This window comes from Anthonomus grandis, chromosome 4 (genome assembly GCF_022605725.1).
Source record: "Anthonomus grandis grandis chromosome 4, icAntGran1.3, whole genome shotgun sequence".
NCBI classification, from domain to species: domain Eukaryota; kingdom Metazoa; phylum Arthropoda; class Insecta; order Coleoptera; family Curculionidae; genus Anthonomus; species Anthonomus grandis.
The window spans coordinates 32,805,359-32,833,265 of record NC_065549.1 but is presented as its reverse complement, the minus strand read 5'-3'; the positions used below and the strand labels follow the sequence as shown (position 1 = coordinate 32,833,265).

General features: G+C 32.9%; 1 protein-coding gene across 4 annotated transcripts in view; it reads left to right on the top strand.

The window, feature by feature from the left end:
- Window positions 1-27,907, top strand: part of LOC126735066 (uncharacterized) — a 207,905-nt gene that overhangs the window by 167,559 nt on the left and 12,439 nt on the right. For 3 of the 4 annotated variants that reach the window (XR_007660270.1, XM_050438959.1, XM_050438958.1), the window contains one exon: window positions 11,399-11,677. Coding sequence is in view for 2 of the 4 variants with exons in the window: in XM_050438959.1 (XP_050294916.1) it covers window positions 11,399-11,677 (279 nt within the window). In the remaining 2 variants the exon portion in view is untranslated. Of the gene's footprint in view, window positions 1-9,608; window positions 9,790-11,398; window positions 11,678-27,907 lie in introns of those variants that run through there. The other variant, XR_007660271.1, reaches the window with a different exon arrangement.

The following is a 27,907-nucleotide window of genomic DNA, read 5'->3' as shown; positions in this document are numbered from 1 at the left end:
ATTTCTATTCCAATTGCATGTGAGCAGTTCTTCCTGAAGTCTATTGCATTTATATGCTTTAAAAGACCTAGTATAACTTACTATATCCATTGGCTGTTTCTTCGATTGATCTATAGAAATTGATATAATAGAATGGTCACTAATTTTGGGAGTTTGATGAACTTTATGCGAAAGAGATTTGTCATTTGAAATTAAATAATCAATCAGGGTCTGACATCTTTGGACTATTCTAGTTGGAGTCTTAATTATTTGACTAAACCCATTGGTATAAATGATACTTAATAATTTGTTATTATAAAAACTGTTTTTTAAAAAATCAAAATTAAAATCCCCAAGAATAATGTTGGTGCCATTAAATCCACTAACTTGCTCTAAATATTCCCCAAAAAACTCTATAAATTTGGCATCTTGTTTCTGCGGCGAATGGTACAAAACAGAGCACAAATATTTACCTCCACCCATAGATAGCTCAAAAGACAACAACCAGACATAATCACCAATAGACAATACAGATCCCACCTTATATCTAATATCGCTTCTAATAAGGGCCAAGACCCGACCTGTTCTACTGTTGTTACTAGTGCATTGCTCCATATTGTACCCATCAATAATCAACTCACATGGTTCAATAACCGGCGTTACGTGAGTCTCACTCAAAAGCAAGATCTTAGGCCTCCAGTCATTTACTAGTAAAATAATGTTATCTTTGTTGTTTAGATAACCTTGTCAATTAAAATAAACAATGTTGGTGTTAAGTGCAATATTTAGGTCCAATTGCTACTTAATATATTTATTCCTTTGTAACTCTTCAATTCGCTTATAGGAATCACAACTACTTACATCCCAAGAAACGTGATTGACGTTTAGTCTAAGACCATACTTTTCATTAGATACTACAAAATTGATACACTTAACGCTACTTACATTACATTCTTTAACATCATGGGGTCCACTACACTTTGCACACACTTTATTTTCTTTACACTCTTTCAGTAAATGACGATACCGACAGCACTTGCAACACCTTCGGATACCATATTCGTTGAAGATGGGACATCGGTTCCAACCAATGTTCATCTTCTCTTTTTCAATAAACACTGTATACGTGGTAGCATCAACTTCCAAGATCATATTGAACTTTTTTACGATTTTAGTTTTTCTCACAATTTGAATTTTTCGGTTTGGAGATTCTGGAACATTATTTTGACTCTTTATTTTGGCCCAAATTTCATTATCTGATAGGTTGTACTCGGACTCATTAATGCCTACTACCTTAATCCTGTGCTCTAAAAGTTTTGGTACCTCAACACTGTAGCCGTCACCCATGTTGTTCTGGATCTGCGACTGAATCGAAGTTAGCTCCTTCTCATTGCCACACTTAGTGATAACGCCGCCACTTTTAGTTGCTTTTCCTAGAAATAAACCGGCTCCAATAACAGTACGATTGACTTTCTTTTTCAAATCCTCCTTCACTTGCTTTACGTCTTTCTCCGGACACTTTTGTTTTACAACCAAAACTTTGCTGTCATTTTTTGTGCCTATTGCTGCATATGACAACTTGGAGTTCACACTTGATGGGGCTGTTGACGGCTTACATTCCTTCAGGCTGGCAATTTCACGTTTTAAATTCTGGTTTTCGTTTAACAGGAGATCGACTTTTTGATTTAACTCGTTAGTTTTACTGACTAAGAGCAGAAAAATATAGGCAAATATAGGCAAAATATAATGCTTTTAGAGAGGTTGTAAAGGTTAATAGTCTACTATTTTTCACAATTAAGCCCAATATTCGATTTCATTTAATGTAACGTAATTAATATTATCTGCGAAAATTTTTTATTCCTCACTTAAAATTATAGTTAAATTAAAATAAATTAGTATGATGTGTGAAACCAATAAATGCGCATTTATTATAATTAAAGTAAAGTTTGTTTCCCGAAAAAGTTAATAACATTTATCCGGTATCCGGTAGAAGTAATGGATTTTATTAAAAGTAAATAATTTGCGGTCTATTCAAAGAATATTAATATTAAAAATATTTTAAGTTTTTTTTAAAAATGAATAAATATTGCAAACATAATATTTCTTCATATAATAAATCCTTATAGAATTAAAGTTTCCTAACGATCTATGCTATAAACAAAAAAATAATGGGAAACAATAGCTAAGGAATATGAACGGTTAGTTTGATAGAAGAATTTGAGGAATAACCCAATTTAATATGGCTGGTGTCAACTATAATCTAATTTTTTTGACCTAAAGCCATAATAGTCCAACTTATCTTTAAAATCAATTTTGAAAAAGAAAAAAATTCTTTTCAGTATAAAAAATGAACTTTTACGAAATATAAATAAATGTAATATAATGGACATGAAGAAATCCACACATACGCTCCAAACCAAATAATAAGCAAATTATGAAATTTCGAACAATTTTACTAGTTTATTAGCAACACACTGCAATTTTCTTTAAATCTCTTTTTAGTCGAGTTTTATATTAACATTTTTACACAATTTTATATTTTTCTCCTAAATTTAACTTCGCCCCACACAATGTTTACATAAGTTGGCGCTTCCAGGTATATTCAGGGCCATAGTGTAATGAATTTCTCCTGATTTTGGTTTTGTCTACGGGTTATTTACGTTTTGAGGTTAGGTGAATTTAGTGAAGTGACTTGGTGTAAGTGTAGGGTATATTTTATCAATTATTTAGGATCCCGAGAATGCAAAATAAAGACGATAATGTATGCAGTAAAGGAGTTAATACTGACTCAGACTCCGATTGTGTATTTGGAATGCTGAAGAACAAAATAAATGTGAAAATAAAAATGTAGGAAAATAAGTAGTGTTAAGGCAAACAATTATTGATAAAGATCTTAGTAAAGATTTTTTTAGACTAGTGTTTGATAATGTGCAACAATGCTAGAAAGAATACAAAAAAAAACAGATTCTTGGAAGTACAATAAGGTTGGATGCAGGTAAATTAAAGAAACTTGACATAGGGACTATTAAATTACTTCGGAGTTTTCTATATAATAAATACAAAAATAATGACGTTTTATCAGTGTTAAACTCTGCGAAAAAGATCATCAAGTATGAGAAATATAGGGGGTTACACCACATAATTTTAAATAGAGGAGATTACAAATTTAAATAATGAATCCGAAGAAAAAGATGAACTTTATTTTAATCTGCATAAAATGTATTTCTTCTTTCTGCTTCAACTTGAGATGTCATTGTAAGAAAAAAAGTCAGTATAGAAAAGTAGAACTCCTACAAGTATCAAAACAAAATTATACTGGAAACTTTTAAATCTAATATAGAAATTTTAGCTCTGAAGATTTTCAAGGTTTTAACTTTACCAACTACTTGTTTTTCAGAGGATACCAACAAAATACTATTACATCCACACTCTGCAAGCATATGTTCCTAGTTGGGCTATAATAATGAAGTCAACAATAACATCAAATAACAATACTTCAGTAGTATTCCAGTGAAAAAAAAATGGAAAAGCATATATATTTTACATGTAAAATATAAATGTGTCTATGTCGTAAAATTTAAGTTCGTGTATTATGTATCAATAAAAAGTGAAAAAAGGTTTTTATGCTCAGGTTCTTATACAAAGGTTCTAATTATATTTCATTAATATGTATTCCAATAGTTCTATAAATTTGAATATACATGGTGGCGTATAATGAGCGTTTTGGTTTAAATGCTTTATAAACTTTTCATTTTAACCCTTACAGTACCGAGATAAAAAAAAATGAGTTTGCGGTTTATATTTATTTTACGCCGATAAAGTTGGGTCAAAAGGTACGGTAAATTATTTTAAAAAATAATCGAAAGGGTTAAGGGAGCGATTTAGGGAGTACACAACTGTGTGTCTAGGGAGCCAACATTAGAAAAGCACAATTGTGAAACAAAATTTATTACTTTGTATGGAATGAAATAAAACAGTTTTTTCTTTGGTTAAACAAACAAAAACATTACATTTTAGGCAACGCGTTCTGGACCGACTTTTGCACCCTTCTAACCTGCATTTAACTGGATTCTTCATTTCTTCATTCTTTGGCCAGTGTTCAAAACTATCAAAGCATTTGTCTGCACAGGGCAAACTGGAAGGCATTCTTCTCTTTTTTATTTCATTGCCTTCAACGCTAGTCTGTTCCTCTATATTTTCTTGGCATTCTGTTTCCTCCAATACACTCTTCTTAGTACCGGCAATCAGATATTCCCCAAGATTAAGTCTAAATTCCAAAAGATCCATAATATGTTTGCTTCGATGGTTTTGACTATAACAATCCCTTCGGTACTCCATCCAGATGTTTACTATTGCTAAGTCGAACAAATATAGGATGGCTTTAAGAGTCCATTTCCGGGTTCGAAAGAAAGATCGATAGTATTTCCACCCACGTTTTCGTTGTATGATTTAACAACAGCTGGGCATGTTATGCCTAAACGCTTTTTTTCTGTTTTATTCCATCTTTGCACCTCAATTTCCGGCTGTCTTCCAAAAGCTGTGGATATCAGCAAAACAGATTTATTATTTTTCCACTTTGTAATGCAAAGCTTATTATCGGTCCTAACAACTTCTTCTGACTCTCCCCTGTTCATTAAACTCTCTTTTTTAAAATGAAACCCTTTCACTCTGTTGGACATAATTGTAGCAGTTGCATCTATATTCAAACTCGTTAATTTGTTCATCAAAACAATAGTTGAAAAGTAGTTACGGTATTTTGAGGTAATGTTTCTGCTAGACGCAATATTATTGAGGGTCCCAAGCCTAAATCCCTATCTTTTAGTGGGGTAGTATTGCCCTGGTAGATTTCAAAATCCAATACCAGTCCGTCAGATGTCGTAAGAACGAAATTCTTAAGTCCCACTGGTCTTGGTTTATTTTTAACAAATTGTCGAACTGGACATCTTCCCAAAAAATCTTTCTTTTCTTTTCTTTCAATGGCTTTACATCTATTGCGAACCAAATCAATTACTGGCTGTATTCTTCACAATCTATTCTGTTTTTGTTCCTCTTCTGATACGCTAAGATTGTCAACGACATGTAAATTTACATGTTTCATGTAAAACCTTTGTCGGGTCATGACCCCATCAAATAATGGGAACTTATATTTTCCATTCCAATACATATGTATCCTTGGAAGATGAATACATCCCATCAAAGCATTCATTCCGAAATATTTCTATATTTCTTGAGAGGTAAAGTTTTCTATTGCATTTTGTTGCAAGAAATAGTGGGAAGTGAAATTTGCGACTGACTCAAAAAAATCATCATCCAAATATTTAGCAAAATATTCGTTTGCAGTTTTTACGATAAATGGAGCATAGTCCTCTTTTACAGGAAAATCCTTGCTTCTAAAGTTTCTATGCTTCCACTGGAGAGTCTGGAAATGTATGAGGGGTAAATCATCTTCTGAATCTGAAGAGCTATCAGCTTCATTTGGTGCTACAATTGGGATCTTTTCGTGAATTTCAAACTCATCTTCTTCATCCTCGGACTCTAAATCCGACCCAACTTCGTCTAGAAGTTGGAACAATGCTTCCTCGACATCCCTTAGATGGTCCAAATCAATAATTTCCTTACTTCTTCCTGTAACAAAGAATTAATTGTATCCAACTTAATTAAAACCAAACCACGTTAACTCCCGTGGCTCACAATTGTGATATACATCACAAAACCATTCTTAGAATCAACAATTTTAAAGATATTTTCAATCTCTAAAAACAATACACTTAATTGAAGTTTATTAAACCTATTTAATATTAAGCACTATTTGTTCTTCTAAATTCTATAAATAAATATTAACTTATCTGCACGAGCCATTGTTGAAAATAATCTAAAACTTTTCAGGTTATGACAAGAATGCACTCCCGTCCAAATAAACGATTTGCGCGTGCACACCTATAAAATGCACTATTCACAATCATGTCGCACGGTTCTCTACCCAGATTAAACATTTTTTGATCCTTATAACACTAGTGAATAAGAAAGTCACAATTGTGACATCGGGCAGCGTAAGGGTTAAAATAAAATTTTAAAATCATGTTGTTAAAATTGAACTTACACTTGGAGAATATTGTTTACATACACCTATTTTCTGCATCACAAAGTCCTGCTCCTTTTAAAACATGTTGCATGACTTTTTGCAGTTGTTAACAAGTTGTCTTTTAAATAGCCCCAAAGAAAAAACTCTGGAGCAGTCAAATCCAGTGGCAGCCATTTAAAATCGCTCCTATGTGAAATGATATGTTTGTCAAAGATCTCCCATAATAGAACCATTATGTTCTGTGCAGTATGGAGCGTGACACCATCTTGTTGAAACCCCAACACGAGGGTGATGTGCCACAACTAGTCTCAAAAAATTGTTCAACATGTTACAATATCGATAGTAACAGCAGCACCCGCTTTATTTAAAGATATATGGTTCAATGATCCTTTCAAACAATACACCATACGAAACACTGCATTTGAGTAAGTGCAGCTCTTGCTGACGAAGTGTCCTTGAATTCTCTGTAGGCCATACCCTGCTATTTTATCTTTATCACTCGTTATCAAATTCTTAATGAAATCGGGATTTTCTCCTGTTTTTTGCTGCTACTCAATAACACAATTAAGTCGTTGCTGGTAGTTTGCCGGCTTTATTTCTTGCACTAGCTGGATTTTGTACTTGGCTGTTGACACTGAGAATCCACATTAAAATATTGCCAATATGCATGCTGCTTCAGATCAGGATAACTGAGTTTCTGTTTGAAAAATAAAATTCAATGATATTTGTTCGTTCTTCTATTGTGTACTGTTGCATTTTCAAATCCCAAGCCTTCTTTACACAATTCTGTAATAAAAACAAAAACATAATTTAAAAAAATGTATAAAGCATTTAAAGCATCACGTGTAGTATATGCGCCACCCTGTATTTTATTTGTAATTCACTAGTTTTAGCTACCTGGTTCATTAATTAAAGTACCAACGCACGTTTTATATATAGTTAGTCTTGTACAAGTGCGGAGGTGTTAAAGGCCTGCAATTGTCAATAGTTAATATTGTATGCCTTTATTATATAGTTTTGTGTTTCCCAAAAAAACAAAAGAGTTATAAAAGGTATAATGCATTTTTGCTAAAATGGTTACAGTTCGTTTACTGGTTGGGTGGGTTTTTTGGGGTAATGGAGGATAATTATTTCACGTGGCGAACGGTTAACCAACAGAATAAATTGATTATTCAGAAATATGCGAGGGTTGCAGGAGATTTTTATTGTATTGCACAATCTAACATCCGCTTAGTGAAAATTGATTTGACGAATTTGTTAATTATATTCTTCAATATACGAAATACAATATCAGAAACATGGTTAACATCGAATGATGACGATAATTCTTTTAGAATAGCAGGTTACAGGTTTATCAGGCGAGATCGTGCTGAGGTGGTGTGGGAAACTATATGAAAAGTAAATTAATAGTTGAAATTATTGACTTTAACATTATGTCGAATTTAAATATGCTAGTAATTAATTTAACATAAACAAAAAGTCAATTTTGTTCATCACTATTTATCGTCCATCTTTCTCTAATATAAATTTTATTGATTGGATGGAGCAAATATTTGGTTTAACTATTCCTTCCTATAAGCAGGTCATATGTGTGAAAGATTTCAATATTGCTTTTTTAAGGCAAAATACAGGAAAAATCATACTTCAACAGTTACTTGATATTTTAAATTTAAAGCATGTCATTACTAAGTCTACAAGACATAATTTTAACATAAACACTTCAAGTCTTATTGATCTAATAAAAACTAATCAAACCTCCATAATAAAGAAAATCGGACCATAAATATATCAAAAAATATAACTGACCATAATATTATGGTATTTTCAGCATTAAATTTTTCTATGAATAATAATAGCATTAAACAAATTCAATATAGAAATTATAAAAATATAGATTTAAATCAGTTACATTTGGATGCGAGTCAATTAAATTGGGATCAAAATTATTACACACCTGGTATAGATATGAAAATTGAAATTTCCAATAGAAATATAGTGTATTTAATAAACAGGCATGCACCTCTTTTAATAAGAAATATACGCAATAAACCATTTACGCCGTGGATTACCGATATTATCAAATTGCTCATGAAGGAAAGGGATAAAGCCCACCGTAAATATTTCAAACTAAGAACTGACGCACGCTTGCAATATTATAGACAAATAAGGAATTACACAAAACATGCCATTGCTTGGGAAAAAATTATTATGGAACTAAGCCATACTTAATATATAAAGCCATTACTTAATATTATAAACAGTTGCATTTTACAAAATTTTTATCCTACAATCTGGAAAAAGGCAATTATAAAACTTTTAGCAAAGATCAGTAATCCAAAGGAATTTAAAGACCTCAGGCCTATAAGTATAGTTAGTATCCAAATTCTTTGAAAAATTTATTCACCAACAAATTTGGGCATTTCTACCAGTTTGGTTAACCTTCTTAATGTAATCAGAAAAAATTAAGAAGAAAAAGAATTAACATGTCTTGGGTTGTTAGATTAGCAAAACATTATTATTTTGGATTTTCTGGTTATGCAGTAAATTTTTTTACCACACTGTATCTACAGGTGTCCGACAAGGTTCTATTTTGGGCCCATTACTCTTTTCTTTATATGTTGCTGACATGAAATCTTGTGTAAAACACGTTACAGCAATACGCGGATGATTCCCAACTATATCTTTTGTTTTCACACCAAAATCTATTTTCCTATAGCTCACTTTCAGTTTAATGAGGATTTAAAAAGTATTGATAACTTTTTGCAGGATCACAACTTAAAATTAAATGCTTCCAAATCTTATCTAATAATACTGGGTTATGGCAAAAGTGCTTTTGAAGTTTCTCCCAATTTTCATGCACAGATTCGAAATGTTCAGCTACCAGTAGTCAAATGAGGTCAAAAATCTGGGCGTGTATTTTGACAGTGATATTACATTTGAAACTCATATAAAAAAATAAACTTAAAATTGCATATATACGCCTAAAAACTATATAGTCTAAAAAACTATAATCCTGTTTTTTTATTAGCACAGATTTACCCAAATGGAATATGTTAAATTGGAACAAATTCAAAAGATACTTTAATTTACAAAAAAATGTCTTAAATTGACTTACTGGCCTAATTCTATAAAAATGTAAAAGAAAAAATCCTAAAAAAGATGCTAACATCTGTAGCAAAACACATGTCCAGAATAAAATAAAGGATTTTGGTTTGTGGTCAAACTGTTTTTTGATTAGATTGTCACACCAAAGACTCTAGGACTATAGACTATCAAAACTATAGGACTAGTTTAACAAATGTTACAGTTGGTATTATCCATAAAAAGTTAATTATTAATTTACCAAATATTCTACTTAAAGAAAGTAAAACTTTCAATATTTTTTTTTAGTTTTTTCTAAATACTTATTAAGTTATAGTATGTATCAATTTGCTACAAATTCCCAAAAATAAACATAAAATACATCATGTCAACGATTTTAAATCCAATCCTGTATAGCTTCAAATTTCTCCTAAACACATGCATATTAGTCCGGTAACCATTTTAATGAGCGTATTATTCTATTTATAGATATCTATAAGACGGCTAGCAGAAATAAAGATACTGCCTACTAACATGTTTTTCTTATTTTAGTGTAGATGCTGTATTTTCCTCCAAAACCTGCTTTTGCCAAGGTCTACTTCTGCCCTGTCTTGAAAAAGCCGAAAAGCAAAAACACGTGTCGGCAGGTACCACCTTTACTTCTTCTGCTACCCATCTCATAAATTATCCCGATAAATCTATAACTTTTGTTGTTCAAAATTAATTAAATGTTCACTTATCATTCTTTATTACAAACAAATATACGATTTAGTAACAAGTAACTGGGATATTAATTTCATATTTGGAATATTATACATATAAGTTACTATAAAGAGCGCATTTATGAACAGTACATACATACAAGGTTTTCTCGTTGAGCATGTCATCATCAACTGTGTGACACATACAAATTCTGATATTTCTAAACTATTCTCCCTAGATGAAAGAAAAACATTGACCGCAACTATAGGCAATATCGAGTTTACTTGCCTTCTTTATGGGAAAAAATCCTCACGTGCGAGTCTTAGCTATCCACTAGAATTAATGACTTTATATAAGATCAACTTATTGGTGATCATCGTATGATTATAGAGAAAGTAAAAATACGAGTGTCCAAATCATATGTACTAATTGGCAAATTCTTTAAATTCAGGAGCAACTAACATGCGCATATAGCGATAGAGTTTCAAATCTAAACGACGAAGAATGACGAGACACAATTCCAAAACTGACCGATGATTCGTAATGGATGAGGAAGCATGAGGCTTTATTTATTTGTTTGTGTGATTTGATATGATCTTAGATTAAAAATTGTAAAAGTAGATACTCTGTAAAAATAAATTATTGTATTTTAGTAATAATAAAAGTAAATTATTATTTGAGATTGACCATTGTTTTACTAACGATTTGAAATAAAAATATTTTTAATTAGAGTTTAATATTTGGTATCACTAGTTTATTGAAGTTTTTTTAAGGAAATTATTGCAAAACAATTGTCTTGTTTAAATAAATATTTGAATATGAACAATAGTATTATAAGCTTTAAACATGTTGCAACGAATTTAAAATAACCAAAAATTAAGGTAGTCCTGGTTTTTTAATGCTATATTATTTTAATGTCGGTATATGTTTTATCAATAGAAATCGCACTTTAGCTTTTTAGGTAAACACTGGATTGCCGCGATCGAACACGATGCCCTATTTTCACTATACATTCGGACACTCTCGTTTTACGTCTGGGTATAACTCTGTTTCAATTAAGCTTTCTACTGTTTGAAATTTTAGAAAATTGATTCTGAAAATAACTTTTGTTAATTTTAATATTTCTCCCACTAAAATATAAACTATTTTATTGTATGGATCTGATTATGGTACGTTTTCTCATGGAATAAATCTTTAGAACGAACTAATTTATATTATTTTGTTTTTTTTTTATTAGTTTGTTAAATATTTTAAAGGTAATTTAGCTTAAAGCTTTTACATTTGGCTATATTAAAGACTATTTATAAATTGGTAGTAAATAACCCAAAACCGAGTTTTACTAATTATGCCATTATTAAAGAAAAGAAGCAATGTAATAATATGGAAAATTATTCATATCTATCTTAACTAATATTTCACACAAACTCTGCCACTAATCTGCCCTAGGTTAAATGCTTACTAATGCTCACGTATTATCTTTGTACGCCCTCTAAGTAATTTATGATATATAAACGAGGTTTATATAAGTTTATGCTAAAGCTACGTTTATTTTAGGAAGCTTGGACCAAGACTTAATAAGTTCAGAAAATATTTTAAGAAGCAAACAAGAAAAGGAGAAACAAAATTTTCATATGGAACTAAAAAGGAAATTAAAGGAAAAGGAAGATGTGCAAAGGCTTAATTCGATTTTAACTACAACAACAAATAAATGGCCCAACTTCGACGATGTTGAAGAAAACACTGTGCCGACCTACACGGAAGCTTTTAAAAAAGATGAAAAATTTAGTGAACGATTTCAATATCAAAAAAATTTTGCATATCATAAGGTTACAGGTAAGAATATTTAATTTTTATTATGTTAAATGTATTACTTTAAATAAACTACTCAAAACAAAAACGAAGCTACTTGAGAAAAATTAAATCATTTTTTGTGTAGTAGTTTTTTGCAAAAGCTATCGCTTTCTGCTTTATTTGTGAAAGATAATATTGTAATGTTACGTACCTAACTTCAATATTATGGTCATTTAAAAAAATTGTTGTTATCCTAGCCACGCCTGGCCTAGCATAATCGTGTTGTAAAATAAAAGCTACTCCCATATTATCTGCAAAAGGTGCAAATGATGTGTGGTGTTAAAATTTCTTTTAAGTAACGTAATGGTAATAACGTTACGGTTAAGGAACCGTTTGCAATTACCATTAAGTCGGTACGCCTATTTAAACATATACCAACCCATAAGATAATATACCTTCTGCCAAACCGAACAGTTTCTTGCACAGCTGAGGCCAAATATCTCGTTCATCGTTGTGATGTAAGCATAATCTGGACTCATCCGTAAACAAAACATTACTCCATTGTGGTATTGTCCAATGACGATGTGCCCCGGCAAAAATTCTTAGAGCTCTTGGCTGCTCTGCAATTAAACGGGGTACTCCGTAGCCGATCGATAGTTCTAGCCTGGACACTTATCCCCGCTTCCATCGATACCTCACAACAGAAGCCGAAATCATGCGAGGCGACGACCGCATCGCGATGGTAAAAATTCCGCGACACATATTTTGCGTTGATTCGAAATAATATTTTACTGCAGTTATTATTGTAGTTTATAGTAAGATTACGCATTTAAAATTTTAAACTACCAAACTATTTTGATACTCGCTTTGAGTTTTAAAAAGAATAAAAATTCGGTATTTAAATTAGGTGGGTAAATTAACAATTTTATTTTAACTTACATTTTACAATCCTAATTTTATTTAGAATAATGCCTACCTTTTGCTGCATTCCTGTTTAAGCTCAGAAAAAACTAAAATGGTTTTAATTTTTTTTTTTGGTTTTTTTTTGATTATCTTCGGAATCATTCAAATTTTCGATTTTTTAAATAAGCAACAAAAATTTGGCGTAGGTACCTACCTAATTTTGTTTTCGGCATTTACATTTTTACGAAAAAGTAATACAGCAATGCAAAAACTTTTCCATAGCAACCAAGACAAGCCACAAAAGTGTCAAGAAGAAGTTTTTGAAAAATTGTTTTTTTTTTCAATAATCTGCAAAACCACATAAAATATAATATATATATTTTTTATATGGCATATTCTTTTACAAGTAAATAATGTGCAACTTTGGGGTAAATTATCCATTTTCGTATTTTGAGGGTAGACGAATTTGAAACACCGTTTATGTATATTTTTCCAATAAAATAAATAATAAAAAATATTTAAAACATTTATCATATATCTAAAAATACGTAATAATAAAAAAAATATATTATCTTGTAAAATGTAAAATATTAAGTCCCGCGGTATCTCCACTTAGTCGTTCCACTGTACGGCGTGCGCCACCAAATCTCGGCTTCAATTTTGACGCCACGAAACCAGTGTCACGGCTAGAACTCTCGATTGGCTACGGGTACTCTAACCGGCCTCCTAGCACGCAATTGAGACTGATGAAGTCTATTACGTACTGTTTGATCAGAACTTCGGATTCCCGTTGCGGCTGCTAACTGATTTTAAAGCGCTCGTGCAGTAGTAGTTCGTTCTATTATCGCCCACAGACTTAATAAACGGTCTTCTTGAAGTGATGTGGCTCTTTGTACCGAATCCATGCTCTGCTTATAGTGACCCGATCGCTAAGAATTAGAATTAACATTCATAATTTGTGCGACTCTTCTTCTGGAATAACCTTTCTCAATTAGCGTTACGGCCCTATCAATTTCAACTTCACAGTCTGCGGTGTACTCTTCTATGTATATGATTAATATTCATGTTTTCACTGTAGAATTTTAACTAAGACAGATAAAAAAAGCGCAAATGTAATATGCGCTGACAAGGAATTATTAATATTAAAATGTCTACAGTTTCTGCTGAAGATATCCAGAAAAAAAAATGTTTAGAACTCTACGAATAACGCAAGGTAATCTATACATTGTAATTGTAAAATAATATTTTCGTTTTATTACAAAATACGTGGAATATAAGCTTATGGAGTAGTGCCTCCTTTTTCGTTTTCAGTAGTTAATGTTAGTAATATACAGGGTGTTCATTTAAAAACTTCCCACATCGGATTTATCGAAAACCACTTTAAAAAAAAAGCGCCGAAATACGTCAAAAGGTTTGTCAAGGGGAACAACTTTCTAACCTAAAATTACTTCACCCCCTTTCACCCATTGCCCCCCAGGATCATCCCCTTAAAAATTTTAAATGGCAAGGGGTATTGAGTAATAGCTTGTTTAAAAGGTCCTTCGAAGTCTTTTGTTTTGACGTTTGATTTTTTTAAATCGGTCGATTCATTTTCGAGAAAATTTAAAAAATCTTTGTTTACCTTAATTTAATCAGATAGAAAACACAAACATGAAAATATCAGTTTTTATTTCAATAGGTCTTAAAAATGTTGCTTGTTTTTGGCCAAACAATGATATAGGCGATGTTCAAATTCCTGATGGACATTTTCAAAAACATGTTGTGGGATATCATGGCAGTGCTGTCGACGATGCGTTGACGAAGTTCATCCAAACTTTCAGGTTGGGAAGTAAACACAATAGATTTCAAATGACCCCATAGAAAAAAGTCTAACGGCGTTTTATCAGGAAATCTAGCAGGCCATTCTATAGGCCCCCTTCGCCCTATCCATTTATCTGGAAACTAGTCGTCTAGCCATTGCCAAACGGGAAGAACATAGTGAGGAGGAGCGCCGTCTTGCTGGATATATATTTCAGCCTCATCAAGTATAGGGTTTCCATCATTGATTTGGTTTTCAATAGATTTAGTGATAAGCGGATTGATGGTATTTTCCAACATATCCAAATAAATGTCTCCATTTAAATTTCCGTTAATAGATAATGGCCCAATCACTGTATTTCCTAAAATGCCTGCCCATACATAAATTTTTTGAGGGCTCTGGGTACGTCCTTGTACAAATGCATGAGGATTTTCATTGCTTCAATATCTACAGTTATGCTTATTAACGAATTCGTTTAGATAAAATGTGCATTCATCGCTGAAGCAGATATTTTTTACATGAATAGTATTATCATTAATCTTCACAAAACTCAACTCGCCTATCAAAATCGTCTTCGGACTCTTGTAATATTTTCATTTTGAATGGATGAAATTTATGAAGTTTGGTAACTGTGTGAACAGAGCCTAATGAAATACCAGAGGCAGTAAAAATTTTGCGTAATGAAGTATTAGGATTTATTCCAAAATGACCCAAAACTTCAACTTGAGCGGCTATATCCAAAATTCGTCGATGATCACGTTTTTTATTTGCAACAGATCCAGTTTCAGTAAACTAAGTAACAAGGTCGAAAACATACCCATGCGAAGTTATCTTCTCCAGATGTCTGGTGTTAAACGTGACGGCAGTTTGCCGAGCACATTGATTTTGGGCACCATAAATTAAAATAATTTCCACTCTTTCGGCTAGTGTGTAAACCATTTTGGAAGTAAAATCTTCAATTCAACAAATAAATTTTCACTATTCCAAGACTGTCACAAATGTAACTGACCGCAAAATAAATTCTTTATTTTCCTTAGCAACTATAAATAACTAAGCAGGTATAACAATAAATACAGTTCGCCCAGGATATTATCTGTGTTGATGAAAAGAATGCGAAAAAAAATTTCGGGTTGTTTAGTTTTTTCCACGTCTTATCTTCGGAATTGCTGTTTATGTTGGTAGTTTCCGTTTTAAATTATAAACGAATTGTAGATTTGGCAAACCCTAACATGCAACATTTTAAACACTTATTGAAATAAAAACTGATATTTTCATGTTTTTGTTTTCTATCTAAACAAATTTAAGATAAACAAAGATTTTTCTAATTTTTTCGAAAACGAATCGACCGATTTAAAAAAATCAAACGTCAAAATAAAAGACTTCGAAAGACGAAGTAATTTTAGGTTAGAAACTTGTCCCCCTTGACAAACCTTTTGATGTATTTCAGCGTTTTTTTTTTAAACAGTGGTTTTCGATAAATCCGTGGGAAGTTCTCAAATGAACACCCTGTTTATAAGACTAAAGTATTCAGTATATTTATTCTTTTTCACTATAATCGAAGAGGGCTATGAATATAAGCTTTTCGGCTATATTGTTATATTCATTTAAACATTGTAAAGCAACGAAACTTTCTTATTAAAACTGCGTTCAAATAAAAAAAAATCTATACAAACTTTTTAACTGTGGCGACCAAGCATTTTGCTTGGAATAAGAAACTGTATCTCTACTAGATCCTACATACCAGGAATGCTACACGTAGATATTATAACTTACCTAAAAAAGAACTGAAATGTGGATGATAATGTGGAATATATATGTATATTGTGAAATAAACTAAATAACTCTTTCAGTCTTTCATCCATTCACTACTCTCTTGGTGAATGGGGTTAATATATTTAGTATATACAGGGTGGAGCATAGAAACCAAATATTTTTCGGATGGACAGTACGCGGCTGTTGAAAAAGAGAGTGGCGTGCACCTTATTATAATTCGTTTCTTGATTTAAAGCCTTTCAGTCAACTTACTTTCAGTCGCAACCATGGAGTCATGGACCTTGGAACATCGCGTATTCGCTTACAGTTGTTTTGTTAGAAGTGGCGAGTAGACTCTTAATTACTTACAAGTGGTCTTATATAGCAGTTTTGGTTTAGTTTTAATTTTCCACCGAAGATGCTAACATCGTTAGCGAAAGACGTGTCGAGAGTAAAATAAAGAGTTTTTGGTTAGTAATAAAACTGTCTCGTAATTTAAGTATCACACCAAAGGTTCTACTATTTAATTTTTTAATATTGTTATTAAAGTTATGTCTATAAAAATAATGTGTTTTGCTTGGTGTTTTATTTTCTTTAAATTAAATTTAAATTTTTTGTCAGAATAGTTAAAAATGTGTGTCGTGATAATTGTCGTAGATTGAAACCGTTATAAGTTACATTTTGTGGTTTGTTATCATTGGCTTCTCTCGCCAACGATATAACGATAAATTTTCGGTGAAAAAAAGTCAAAAATAGTTTTTGTGATTTTTTTAAATATTTTGAATATTTTTGTCTTGAAATAATTACGCCAAAAAATTTGGTTTCAATTCCAAAAGACTTAAAACGGATAATTGTGAATGCATTTAGGAAAGGTAAAAAATAAGCTGATATATCAAGACAATTTGAGTTGCCCAGATACAGTGTATCTAAAATAATTTTTTCTTGTAATAAGAAGAGACATCAAAGTTAAGTTTCTTTTTAAACCAGAAAGGACGGACCATAAGACCTCCAAAGCTTATCGTCCTATCATCCGTATTATATCGTCCATCATCTTTTTGCTTGAAATCCATGAAAAGGCTGTGCGAAAGATATATAAGTGATGAAATCTTGACATCTAACTCTTCTTTGAATCACTTTATCCAAATCAACATTAATACACTCCAGGGAGATTAACACACTCTATTCTACATTTAGTGATAGGGCGGGTGGAAAGATCGATGGACCACAAAGAGTTCACCCTGGGTGTATTTATTAACATCGAGGGTGCGTTTGATAAAACAACTTTCTCTAAAATAAGCCGCTTAAAATTAGGCACACCCTAGACACGTTGATCAGATGAATTCTCAACACGCTTTCCAAGAGAATTTTATACATCAGTGTGCAGGACGTTAAAATTAGGAGAATGATGACCAGGGGCTATGCGTAGGGAGGGGTGATATTACTTCTACTATGAAACGTGGCTTTGGATAGTCGCATCATTCGCCTGAATAATGATCACTACTCGGATAGCTTAGTCATTTTGCAAACGGGTAAATTTGAGCAATCGCTTTGCAAAAAAGTGCAGGTGGCTCTTCAAATCATGGGGAAAAAATGTGTAATCATTCACGAAAAAGACGAAAATATCATCTCTTCTGGCACCCAAAATATCAGGCACGTCACTAAATTATGCATCGGAAGTCAAGTACCTAGGTGTGACACTCGATAGCAAACTAAATAACTCTCATTACAAAACGTAAATTAATAATAAACTCTGACATTACAAAAAGTGTACAGAAAGAATATATGTGTTATGAGCAATGGAGGTACATAATTCGCAAGACTTGGGGCTGCTCCTTCAGGGAGGCTATATTGATCTAAAAAGCTATCATAAGATCTTTGCTAACGTATGGCGCTATTGTGTAGAACCAAAAAGTGGAACATTAAAAGGTCCAAATTTATCGAAAACTAGACCATGTTCAAAGAGTGGCTTGCCTCAACATAACTGGACCTATGAGCTATGATGTTGTGTCTGACGCTCCTAGACTTTTATGTCCAGGAAGTCGCCTTACTTACAATGATACGCTTCCGCTCTATTGGAATGACCATAAGTGTGGATATAGATAGGCCTGCAAAGAACTCGCCTCTGGCAAGAATTAACAAACTCTTTCTATACCAGTAAGCGGCTCGAGTTGACGTTGCTTCTTCAATCTTTACTTTCAACAAACCCTACACAATCAACATAAAGTGCAGTGGTACTAATCGCATGGCGGGTATTACGAATATCTATTCGGACTGTTCTAAAACTAAAACAGGTTCGAAATGGAGCGTAATATTCCAAAGACCTAGGCATTAGGCACTATGCCAAGTGTCTTTCAAACTGAAATATACGGCATAACCCTGGTGGCAGAACAAAAAATCGGCAGCAAAATACTGTTTACTTGAAGAATGGTGAATATCAACACAGATTGCGCTGTCAAGTCGTCACGTCGGAACTAGTTTAGCAATGCCATCGTACCCTCGTGAAGGCTGGTTCCGAAAGCAGAGTAAAGGTCGACTGGATCAAGAAGCACAATCACAGCAAGGGAAATCGGGCGGCCGCGCCGACTCCCTTGACAAGAGCGCCGCCGCTCTTCAACCAGTAGGGCCGGAGTCCTTCGTGGATCTGACTATGGTGAATATCAAAAAGCTAATAAAATCTCAGCCTCATACGCTTTTGAAAGAGCAGTAGGATGATACTCAAGGCTGCAATTTATCCAAGGGGCTTTCAGCTACTCGGACAAACTGGAGGCAATTCGCAAATTGTCTCTGACTAATGGGAAACATCTTATAACTGCCAATCAAATGGCCACGTTCTTAAAATGGAACTAAGCAGAAGTCCACTATGCAGGGCATGCAACCATGAGGACAAGACAATAGAGTACATACTTTGCGACTGCCCTGCTCTCTCGTCAATACCTAGTAGCTTTATCTCACCCATCCCTTGCAGAGATCAGGAGTGCCTTAACGACGTTGTCGCTTTCGTTGATTTGCTGGGCTGTATGACGAGCTGAGGGAGAAGTTCCCTACTCCATCAATAGAGGAGCACTATGAGCCTAGTAAGGCTTAATTGCAGTGGAGCTTGCAAGACCTTTTGCAATAACAGGTACAAATATAGAAAGGAGACATTTAGAGAATTTACCTAAACCCGGAAGACCAAAAAAACAACAATATGGACCGACAGATGCATTAAAAGAGTTTCTCAAAATGATCCTCGAGGATCTGTACCTAGAATTATTGCTGAAATTTCAGGAATTCTGGTTGGTCCATGGACTGTTTAGAGAAGGTTGGTAGACGAAAAGTTTTTTATTAGACGCCCCTCTAAAAAGCCTAAATACAAAATACGTTATACGGACAGTTAAAGATGGTAAGAACAGTGTTTTTACGGGATTGTTTCTCATGGAAAAAGGTGGGTCCTATACACTTTATTAACAAAACCATAGATCGAATTATTTTTAAGGATTTAATGAAAAATGTCATCTTTTTTATGCAGAGTGGTAAATTCCACTGCGTTACGCATTTTAGCTGGATAACGATCCAAAATACTCTTCGCGAATTATTTGAGAGTGTTTTCGAGAGAGCAACGTTCGAGATTTGGAGTGGCCGGAACAATCCCCCGACCTCACCCAATTAAGGACTTTTGAAAAGAAGTAGAACGAAGTTTGAACACAAATATCTCCGAATAAATAATTATTGATATATAAAATCCGTCAAGTTTGTAAATCTCTTGTAAAACATAATTCAAAACTTGATTGCCTCAATGCCGTAACGGTACTAACAAATAATAAGCAATAATGGATTTTCTATTAACTATAAAGATATTACTTTTAGTAATTATGAGACACATCTGCTTTTTCATTATGTTTTTAAGTCTTTAAACTAACCAAAAGTATATATGTTTTAACATAAATTACTCAAAGAACTGCAGGTTTTAACTCAGTGTCCGGAAAAACCTAAATCGATTTTTCTGACCTAGAGAAATTGGTTTCATATTAACCCTATATATGATAAGTTATCTGACCTTAGAAAAGCTGCTACAGATAACCTGTTTAGATGTTGAGCATCATTTTTATTTAAATTGAATATGCTTAACCTATATTATTCAAATTCTTGTGATGGTACAAAACCATTTAATTGAATTTAAATTTAAGTGCAATCAATTTAACCTGAGTGACAAATGAAATAATAAACAGCTTACGGATGAGAAGGAATACTGATATTTCTTCTACGATTAAGCACGCCTGCCAAAATATAGAATGCTCTGTTACCTAATTTTATTATGGAGGAGACGGGGAATGAAAATAGATATAAGGTCAAAGCTTTTGTCGAATTTAGAGAAATTTGTGGTCTCATCACCAAAATGTTAATACTTGTATACTACTATAACCTTAACTTGCTAATAATATTTGCATTTCCTATAGATGTAGCGATCATTCTATAAAATTTTTCCATTGATCAGTATTGAATTGTTTGACACATGAAATAAATTGATTCCGATTTCTGATGAATTATATCAACGTCACCTATTGTAACACATGATTATTTCTGACTTTGGAGCCAATTGGTGGTGTCGTTTACTTCGTCATTACTCATTACTCATGACAAAATTTTCGTGACAATACAACTTGAATGTTTTTTTCCAAATTTGTATTAAGGGCGTATATTTTAATTACAGATTAAACTTTAAATATCATCAAGATCAAATAAATAAAAGCAAATAATTATTACAGTAGGCAAAAAGTTTACAAATACGTCCTTCAAATAAACATTTTATAAGAGTATCTTTTTCTGGAGACGAACCTACTGCATAAGATTGCTGTAATGCTAAATATTTAATAATCTCAACTATTGCCCAACTTTCCTCCATTAGTTGTTTCATGCGGACATATAGTCGGTAGGTACATGATGTTATCATAAAAAGAATGTCTTGATCAGTAGTGCGCACCATTATTTTTTATACCCATTATTTAATAATCTCATCACCTCATGTTTAAACGCAGCTTATTACACTTACCCTTTGTAATTGGAGCACGTTTTACGTACTGGCATATTATGTTTGAAACATTCAATTTTTATTAATGTGGTGGTTCTCTACATTTAAAAAAAAATCGGGATCACAGATATGTTTTATATTTTTGTAGGGGCTTCTAGCAGGTCCGAAAGTAAATACTTAGGTTACACATCCAGGAAATTATTTGATAAACAGAATTTGATAAGATTTTTCCGTTTTCTCAAAGTAGTAGTCTAATAAAAACATTCTTTGTTCGCACATTCCTAAAATTTACGGTATTTACAATTAATTTCATAAATCCTTTACATTCTTTTTATTTGCAATTGATTTTTTTAATAACTATATCTCGATACATATACCTAAGGTAGGACTATAGAAACAGTTGTCAGTAGAAGTCTAATCTTATTGTTTGTAGGAATGAATATATTGGAGTAATAATCTCTAAATCTATCTAAATATTATTTAACCTCATATGCGCTTCTCCATCACTTACAACCGATTGACTTCCACAATGCGTTATTAGTGGAATGTAATCTTTGGTATTACTAGATAATGGCTTGTCAGTTCCACAATTTACCCATGTAGAAACTCTGAAATCCTATAGTATTGTCCGAAAGGGTTAGTTATAACAGAATCAATTATTGATTTTCTTGTGATGAATTTATGGATATCTCAATATAATTTAGTATGTAGAAATAGGCCCCCTCGGCGTGTAACTACTTACTATCATGAGAAAAATAACTATTTTTATTTATATTGAAACTTGATATGAAAAAGTTTTTATGCATTGAATTCGAAAAAGACGTAATGTAAAGAGAGTAAAATACTATTTAATTCCTTTGTTGCAAAGCTCCAGTAGTAAAGGATATTTACTTAAAAGGAACTAAATAAAATATTATAACGGAAGGGAGCACAAAGGAAATATACGTGCTATATCATAAAGCTTTTGTCTTTTGTCCTTTTCAATTCTGTTTGATTTTTTTTTACAAAAACATTTGCAATAAAAATCATATTTGAATTTAACATATTGATTTTGCATATCAAGATTTAATCTTTAATAAAATTACTTACCTATGGCAAAATGGAAAAAGATAAAAGTTCAATTAAGCCGACATTAATTATACAATATTGGTTAAGTTCATCTAAAATCACTAAACTATAGCATAAATACTCTTAATGAGTATCAGCTTTGTAAAATGAGTTTAATAGATAATATACAGGGTGTCCCGTAATTAATTGGACATAGGTTAATGTAGGATACCTGACATGAAAATAAACCGTTTGAGCTTAATATCGCTTAGCAAAATGTTATTGGTTTTCAAAACTAATTTTTTATCAAACATTTATTGAAATATTTTGGAATCCACTGGACAGATTAACCTAAAATTGGGCATACTCTTATTATTTGGAATGACGAACACGAATATGATATCTATTTTCCCATTGCCACTAGATGGCGTCACATACAACAACATTGAGTGATTAAAATGGTTATAACTTTTTTAACCTTCCTGTACGCACATTTGCGAGTGAAAATAATAAAACAACATTTAATTCTAGTCAAAAAAGGTAAACTTCTTTGATCTCCAAAAAGTAGACCGTTTTCGAAATAAACGCATTTTTGTATTAAGTTGTGTTTGAACAAATTATTATCGGAGTTTTACAAAGTAGGCTTTTCCTAGGATGAACACATCATAACTACGACCTGTCAAGGTGAAGTATTAATAAATAAGTCTTTAATTTGGCTAAAGCTCGTGTTCTTATTGTGTTATTTTCGCTTAAAAATGCCGCATCACAATGATTTTTCTAATTTTCAGATGCGGGATATGGTATGTGTATATGCTCAAGAAAATTGTCGTAGTCGAAGAGCAGCGCAGCGTTATTTAGATCTGTATCCGGTTAGAAGGCAGCCAAATCATCAAACATTTAAAGCGCTGTACGATAGATTAGGCGAAACGGGCTCATTTCGTTCAAAAAACGTAAATGCGGGAAGACCAAGGATAATTGGAGCAGGTATGGAAGATGAAATTTTGGTTCGTGTTATCGAAAATCCTGAAACCAGCACAAGACGTATTGAGGCAGCCACTGGTGTAAGGAAATCTTCGGTGTCCAAAATTATACGCCAAGAAAAACTGTATCCGTATCATTTCACTCCAGTTTAAAATCTTCTTCCTCAAGACTTTCCTGCGAGACTCCCATTCAGTCAATTTTTAAGAGAGCGCCAATTGAATGATCCATTTTTTTGTAATAAAATTTTATTTATGGATAAAGCCACGTTCACAAGGAGAGGTGTTTTTAATTGGCCTAACAATTATATCTATTCGATGAAAAATCATGCTTTCCAAGAACACCATTTTCAACATGAGTTTTTAATAAATATTTGGTGTGGTATCTTTGGGGATTGTATTGTGGGATCGTTTGAATTGCCAGCTAAGCTTAATGGAGAACGTTATCTAAATTTCTTGAGGAATGATCTACCCATTCTTCTAGAAGATGTACCCCTAAATTTAAGACGTGACAGTTGGTATATGCATGATGGTGCACCGGCACATTATTCACTGCAAGTCAGAAATTACCTGGACGAAATTTATCCTCATAAATGGATTGGTAGAGGTAGTGAATATCCGTGGCCTGCGCGTAGTCCCGATCTTAATCTCTTAGATTTTTATTTCTGGGGATACTTGAAATCATTTGTGTATAAAAATAAAATAAATAACCGTCAGGAATTGTAGCAAAAGATTGTGGAAGGAGTCAATATCACCAGGGCCCAAGAAGAATCATTGTTTGGAGTCAGGCAAAATTTAAATAAAAGAATTAGACAATGTGTCCTAGTGGATGGTGAACATTTTGAACAATTATTATAATCAACAGTCTTTTCTAATTTTATCGTTGTTAATTAAATTTTAGATTAAGTGTTCATACGCAACCTAATAAAAAAATGCGTTTATTTCGAAAACGGTCTACTTTTTGGAGATCAAAGAAGTATACCTTTTTGACTAGAATTAAATGCTGTTTTATTATTTTCACTCGCAAATGTACGTGCAGGGAGGTCAAAAAAGTTATGACCTTTTTAATCACTCAATGTTGTTATATGTGGCGCCATCTAGTGGCAATGGCAAAGTAGATATCATATTCGTGTTCCTCATACCAAATAATAAGAGTACGCCGAAATTTAGTTTAATCTGTCCAGTGGATTCCAAAATATTTCAATAAATGTTTGGTAAAGAATTAGTTTTAACACCCTGTAGAACGAAAATCAATAACATTTTGCTAAGCGATATTAAGCTCAAACGGTTTATTTTCTTGTCAGGTATCTTACATTAATCTATGTCCAATTAATTACGGGACACCCTGTATATATCGGTGAAATGCTTGTGATTAAGCACAGGAAAATTCGATAGCCTAGCATTTTGAAAATACTATCTGTAAGGAATTAATTATAATAACGATAATATTTGCAATACTTGCACAGCACAAAGCTAGATAATCCAAGTTTTTAAAATGTATATAAGTAATTATGAACAGAAGCAAAATAGTTCATGTGGTCAGATGCAGTCGTATTTTTGGAGGAAATCTAAACGTCTGCTCCTGTTTTTAATTCCTCATATGATTTTTCTTTTTCTTTGGTTTTCTGATTATCATATCCCCTAAAGAAGCCACTAAACCGAAAGATACCCATTGGATCACCTATATTTCCTATAAAGATTAACTCATTCAAATGCTTAACCTGATAGAAAGTGAATTGGACACAAGTTATTAATGATCATGGGGTTATCTTTTGGTGCCATTGGGTTTGATCTTAGGTTAATTTTGCAGGTTATTTTTTTTCTAAATAACTTTAATTTTTGATATTGGATTAGGAAAGAACGTCCAAAATGTTGGTTTTTTTAATTTTTGACGACCTTCATAAGGTCATATCAAAGTCAAATTTTAAACAAGTAATCAGGGTAGTTTAAGTCAAATTAAAAAAAAATATATACTAAACAAGAACGTACACGTGCTTTGATTATTTCAATCAATAGCAGAAGTGTCTACAACCTTATACCTATTGACCTGTTTCAAATTTTTAGTGCATTGAAAGGTCAAGATCATTTTTAACTGAGAACTCTTGTTTTCCTTTTGTATCAAAAAGAGCATGATATTTTACGCAGAGATATTTTCAAATTTTGATAACCTTTGACAAGTCATGGTCAAATGTTTAAAAAATTCTCATTGATTGTAAGTATATTTGAAGTGTGGTTTTTTACCACTTCGTCAAATCTGGCTTTTGACAAGAAGTTACTAACTGAAGAAATATAGGGAGCCTATTGTAGATTGGATTTAAATATAAGAGTCATTTTTATTTGTATATTTTTTAAAAATGTGATATGAGTATGCTTTTTGATTACAGATTGAGATTTAAAAAGAACATTGTTTGAATGAGTAAAATACATAATTAAGAAAATAATTAAAGAGCATATTCCCCAATCGTTAAAAGACATATATCCCAAAACGGAAAAAGAAAATAAAATATAAGCCTACTATTCTTCTACTATTATTATAATCAGACTTCATGCCAAATGGCAATCGCACTCCCCCCTGGGGAAGGGGGATCGTTCACTTATCCCAGAGATCTCAGATGGATGAAGCTCTGGTGAAGTCCTTTCTATGTTATCGGACTCTGTTTGTTAACTTTATTTACAAATAATAAACTTAGACTAAAAGTACATGATATGTTTTTTAAACTAGTTGATGGTATCTGCGTTTCCAATGAACTTTCTGATGATTCGAGATGTGGATAATAGCATCGACTTCTGGATCAGCTTATAGATGCTTTTCTTAGGGTTGAGCAGTTTCATGTTTTCGATCAGGCTCTTTGGTATTTCACCTGTTGTTGACACAATACTTGGAACTGTCGACACTTCTCTTATTTCCCATTGTTTTCGTATCTGGTATTTGAGATCTCTGTACTTAATAATCTTTTCATTATGTTTTGCTCTTAGTTTGTTATTATTGAAAATAGCTCAATAAGGATTGTATTCCTAGAAATTTTATCGATTAGGATTAGGTCAGGCCTATTGTTACTTACTCGTTGGTCTAGTTGGTCTATGAGTACAGTGTAATCACAATACAAATTGTGTTGCTCATTTTCAAGAACTGGTTCCGGCATATAGTTATAATATGGTACCTTGTCTGCCGATACGAAGTTTAGTTTTTCTGCGAGCTCTTGATGCAGTATCTGTGCAAATAGATCATATCGTTCTTTATATTCCGTTGATGTAAAAGTTTGACATCCATTGCTGAATAGACTCCCTTGTCTCACATCCATACCTACATCTGTCACTTTGTACCGTTAGGTCACCTACGACGAACTTAAAATAATTTATTGTTGGTATTACTTGATCTTGGATGGCCACAAGAAACCCTTCAGTTTAAAGGAAAAGCTGTCCCGAAGTCAACGTGTAGTTCGACACCGCTATGTACTCTTGTTAAACCTCGTGAACAACCCTGTAGTGGTTTTCCCGTTTTCTGTTTGAAAGTTACCTGCTTGTAGTTTATCCTTAATAATAATCACAGTTCGGCACTTATCCAGTCCAAAGATCATTCCTATATCATTAGATTTTTTTTTACTATTTTAAGCATTTGCTCTAATTGATTTCGTGTTGCCACAAGAATTTTTTGATCATCCATATAAAGTAGATGGTTTACTTTTGTAAGTTCTCTTATGCTTTTTTAGGCCAGATCCGTACCTAGTTGAATCGAGTTGACTAGAGAGTGTGTTCATGGCAAGGCAAAAGATACCCCAGGATGCAAGTATCAAAAGGGTTAGGCTCTGTCAATAATTCTTATACCTAAAAAAATTGTCTCACGGTGCGGCAAGTGTTCAGAATGACCGCTTTCTGAAGGTCGATGTAGATGTTCCTGTGCAGTTCCAGTTTTAAAAGGGTAGCTTCTGGTGACTTTAGTATAAGCTCTGTAGATGATAATATTACTGGGACGATTTTGACCCTGTTTGCATGCCACATTTGTCGGATCTCAAAAGCTAGATCTGCATATTTACTTACCTTCTCCTGATACTTGTGTCAATACGTTGTTGTTATTTGGCATCGCGATGTCTATTAGAAGGACCGAGTTGACTCCCTTATTCACCACCACTATATCAGGCCTGTTATTCGTCACCTGTCTGTCGGTGATAATGGGCCTGCCATAGTAGAGTTTAAAGTTGTCGTTCTCAAGTACCGTCTGGGGTTGATACTTACAGTATGGAGTGTAAGTATTAATAAGTCCATACTTGATGGCCAACTATTGATGGATGATGTTGCAGACCTGGTTATGTCGATAAACATAATCGGTATTTGCCTACAAGCTGCACCCAGAGGTTATGTGCTGAATTGTTTCCGATACTTGGTGAAATTTCCTGCATTTGTCTGACTCAGTGCTTGGATCCCTAATGATAAATTTCTTAGTTGTTAGTATTGATGACTTGATCTTGAATTGCCATCATAAACCCTTCTGTCTCAGGAAAGAGTTCGCTTCGAGAGAGCCACCTGTTGGATGCCTCCTTGTCGATATGAAGTTTGGTTAAGGACGTGATAATGTCGACCATGTAACGCTTTTTGAGCCCATTCCTCCATCTTTGTAGTGTCCGATTTTACTTCAGACGTTAGTTTAGGCGAAGCGAGGTTAAGAGGCGTATAGTTCTTGTCTGCCTTCGCAACGGTATTATGGAGGCTTGAGGTTCAAGCTTTGGTGTAGAAAAACTCGCGTAAATTACTTACTTGTTGGGAATGTAGACTGCTAACATCTACTTGAC